The sequence below is a fragment of the Plasmodium reichenowi genome, chromosome 10 (assembly GCF_001601855.1).
Source record: "Plasmodium reichenowi strain SY57 chromosome 10, whole genome shotgun sequence".
Taxonomy (NCBI): Eukaryota; Apicomplexa; class Aconoidasida; order Haemosporida; family Plasmodiidae; genus Plasmodium; species Plasmodium reichenowi.
The window spans coordinates 660980-665022 of NC_033655.1; the positions used below are offsets into that span (position 1 = coordinate 660980).

General features: G+C 20.7%; 2 protein-coding genes across 2 annotated transcripts in view; both read left to right on the top strand.

Annotated features, from left to right (window-relative positions):
* PRSY57_1017300 (26S proteasome regulatory subunit p55, putative) overlaps window positions 1-1410 on the top strand; it is a gene marked incomplete at both ends in the record, with an annotated part of 1889 nt that extends 479 nt beyond the window's left edge. The window contains one exon of the mRNA XM_012907762.2: window positions 130-1410. Coding sequence (XP_012763216.2) covers window positions 130-1410 — 1281 coding nt within the window. The remainder of the gene's footprint in view (window positions 1-129) is intronic.
* An 809-nt stretch (window positions 1411-2219) lies between these two features.
* On the top strand, window positions 2220-3911 carry PRSY57_1017400 (tRNA pseudouridine synthase, putative; the record flags this gene model as incomplete). The annotated part of the gene is made up of 1 exon (XM_012907763.2): window positions 2220-3911. The coding sequence occupies one exon, from the start codon at window positions 2220-2222 to the stop codon at window positions 3909-3911; it is 1692 nt and encodes a 563-aa protein (XP_012763217.2).
* Between the last annotated feature and the right edge of the window lie 132 nt (window positions 3912-4043).

Below are 4043 nucleotides of genomic sequence, written 5' to 3' on the forward strand. Positions count from 1 at the left end.
AAAAAAAAAAAAAAAAAAAAAAAAAAAAATTTACATGTATAGATATAATATATATATATATATATATGTGTGTGCTAGTAAATATTTATTTTTTCCCGCCTATTATATTAATTTTGTTAAAACATTTAGGTTGGAGAACTTGATATGATTGTTGAGGAACTTCTATTGTTAGAAAAGAAATGCAGACAATCGTATGATGGGATATCTACTAGTAAGATATGTTGTTTTATTTTGAATAAATATAAAGAGATTGGTAACTATAGTAAGGTTAATGAATATCTCATATTTTTTAACAAAAAAAGAGGGCAATTAAAAAGAACGATAATAGATATAATAAATTTATGTAAAGGTTGGATAGAAGATATATCAAATAAAGTAGTGAAATTAAATTTAATAAATACATTATGTTTAGTTAGTGAAGGTAAAATATTTGTAGAGGTGGAAAGATCTGAAGTTATACGTATGTTATCTAAAATAAAAGAAGAAGATGGTAATATTGAAGAAGCAGCAAATATTTTACAAGATGTACAAGTAGAAACCTTTATATCAATGAATAAAAGAGATAAAACAGAATATATCTTAGAACAAATGAGATTAGTGTTATTAAGAAAAGATTTTATTAGATGTCATGTTATAAGTAGAAAAATTAATCCATCTTTATTAAATACTGAAGAATTTGCTGATTTAAAATTAAAATATTATATGTATATGATTGAATATTATATAAATGAAGAATCTTATTCAGATGTAGCAAAATGTTATGAAGAAAGATTTCATACAGATATTGTTTTAAATGATCGAAACTTATGGATTGATGAAATGAAATGTTATATTATATTTTTAATATTATCACCATATGATGAACAACAAAATAAATTATCCAATTTATTAAAGATACAAAAAAAAAAATTAAAAGAAATATCTATATATCAAAATCTTGTACAAGATTTTATTGAACAAGATTTAATACAATGGCCTCTACCATATCAAGAAGAATTATTTAAATTCTTTATATTCAATGATTCCATATTTCTAGGAGGACAAAATAGAAAAGATCTCTTTAAAAAAAAAGTCATGCATCATAATATACATGTTATATCAAATTGTTATGATCAAATATCTTTAAATAGATTAGCTCAATTATTAAACGCTTCAGTCGAAGACTCAGAAAATTTATTATCAGAATTAGTATCGGCGAAATTTATCAATTCTAAAATAGATAGATTAAATGGTATTATAAAATTTGGACAAAAAAAAAATCCTGAAAATCTATTAAATTCTTGGTCTCTACAAATTAACGATATATTAGACCTTCTAGAGGAATCTTCACACTTAATACAAAAGGAGAGAATGCTCCATGAGGCAAAGCTAAAAAGAATACAGCTGGAAAATAAAAAAATGACTCTATAAAAAATATAAAATATATTATCATATATTACAACTTCTTTCATATATATGTTCCTCAAAAATTTGTGTGCAAAAATTTTCAAATAAATAAAAAATGAAGAAATATAAACATATATATATATATATATATATATATATATATATATAAAATCCTTTTTATAAATGTATAAATATATGTTCAAAGTGAAAAATATGTCATACTTTTTATATTTCTTATATAAAATATGTTTAACATATATTTATTATATATTTTTTTTATTGGTCCATCCACCCCCCTTCCCTTTTTTTATTTTTTTTTTTCACATATATATATATATTTTTATTTTTTTTTTTAATATGCCGAAATGAGAACTCTTTAACTTGTTTAATAAAATTTTATATCCCTTATGAAAAAAAAAAAAAAAAAAAAAAATATATACAAATATATACAAATATATATATATATATATATTTAAATGTATTTATAAAGATATTTATAATTACGTGGATTGTTTATATAATATATTATTTTATAAATATATATGTTAAGGTAGTTGTAATTTTTTTCAAATTTTATACAAATATATATTATTATAACCATATTTGTGAATATATATAAAATATATATGTTATATAAAGCAGTATTATAATTACATCTTTACTCTTTTTATAGTGTAAATAATATATATATATATATATATATATGTATGTATGTATGTATTTTTTTTTTTTTTTTTTTTTTTTAAAATGTTTATAATAAATGCAAAGGTCAAACTCCCCTTCAATCGAGAAATAAAAGAAAATATATTTATATATATATAATATAATATAATATGGTAATCATCCTCTTACTTGCTATAATCTGCTCATATAATATAACATCATATCCATGTTTAACTTATAATAGAAAAAAAAACTTTTATTATTTTGAAATATTTAAAAATGAGAAAGAGGAAAATTCATTAAAATATCCGATTTATAAATATAAACGTATAAAAAGAAATCGCTCTAATATAAATGCTTTTAAAAAATATAATTTAATAAATACGTTAATAAATCGAAATTATAATGTAAGTAAGAATATGAAGAACGATGGTTTCCATACAACAAGATGTGTAGCTCAATTAAGCTTATTCTCTAGAAAGAAAAAAAAAAAAACAAACAATGAAAAAAAATATATATTTAATCATATTCATTTTTATAGTTATATTCTTATGTATTTTAATGAGGGCCTTCTTCAACACTGGACGACTACACCACATGTTACAAAAATTATTTTTGATCATATGTACAAAGATTGTAGGATGAAGGGGGGGGGCAATATAAATATCATGGGATTTTATAATACACATAATAGAAGAATTCATAACTATTCTTTGGATATTCACAGATCTGATGAAAAGGATACAAGTGATATAATAAAAAAAATAAAAAATAAAAGAGGAGAAAAATTAATAAAAGATAATAATAAAAAAAAAAAAAATAATAATAATAATAATAATATTAATAATATTAATAATAATAATAATAATATTAATAATAATAATATTAATAATAATATTAATAACATCAATGATATATCCATAAAAAAAGATCGCGTTTGTTGTAATAACCCCCATATAAATAATAAGGGAGATATGGATAAGGAAAATAATGAGGGTCATGTCAATACAACCAAAGAAGAATATTCCTTTGAAAGTGTTTTAAATAAATATAATAAAGAATTAATTTTAAGTAAAAGTAAAATTGTACATTTGGATTTTCCAATTTGTAAAAAGAATTGTTCAAATATTGTAACAATGGATGATATATTTTATGGAGGTTTTTTAAATATATATAAACCCGTGAAATTATATTCTATGAGGGTTTGTGAAAAAATCAAAAAAATATTAAAAGATTATTTTTATAAATTAAATAAAAAAAAAGTTAATATAAAAGTAGGACATGGTGGAACTTTAGACCCATTTGCTGAAGGTGTTTTAATAATAGGCATACAACAAGCTACCAAAAAATTATCAGACTTTTTAAAATGTTATAAAAAGTATCTAGCTCTTTCCATTTTTGGTTATGAAACAGATACATTAGATAGAGAAGGGAAAATTATTAAAGAAGAACATGTCATACATAAAAAATTAAAAAAACAGGATATACTAACAAATTTACAAAAATTCATAGGACATATAAAACAATATCCTCCTATATATTCAGCAAAACGTTTCAAAGGATTAAGATTATATGAATATGCAAGAAAAAATATATCTGTACAAATTAAACCTTGTAATGTACATATTAAGGATATTCAATATTATAAAGAAATTGATCTTCCTTTTCTGGATCTTTATATACATTGTTCTGGAGGTACATATATAAGAAGTCTTATAAGAGATTTTGCAAATTCTATGAATACAAACGCCACATTAATAAAACTTGTACGAACGGAACAAAAGGAATTTAACTATAAAAACTCTCTTCACTATGATGATATAAACCTGAATACTATAAAAAAATATTTCATCAAGTTGTGATACCACTAACATTTTATGACCTACATGTCATATGAATAAATAAAAATAAATTTTATATATATGCACCTCTCACGTGTATATATAATATATATATATATATATGATTATATGTATACCATTTCGTATTTTTTT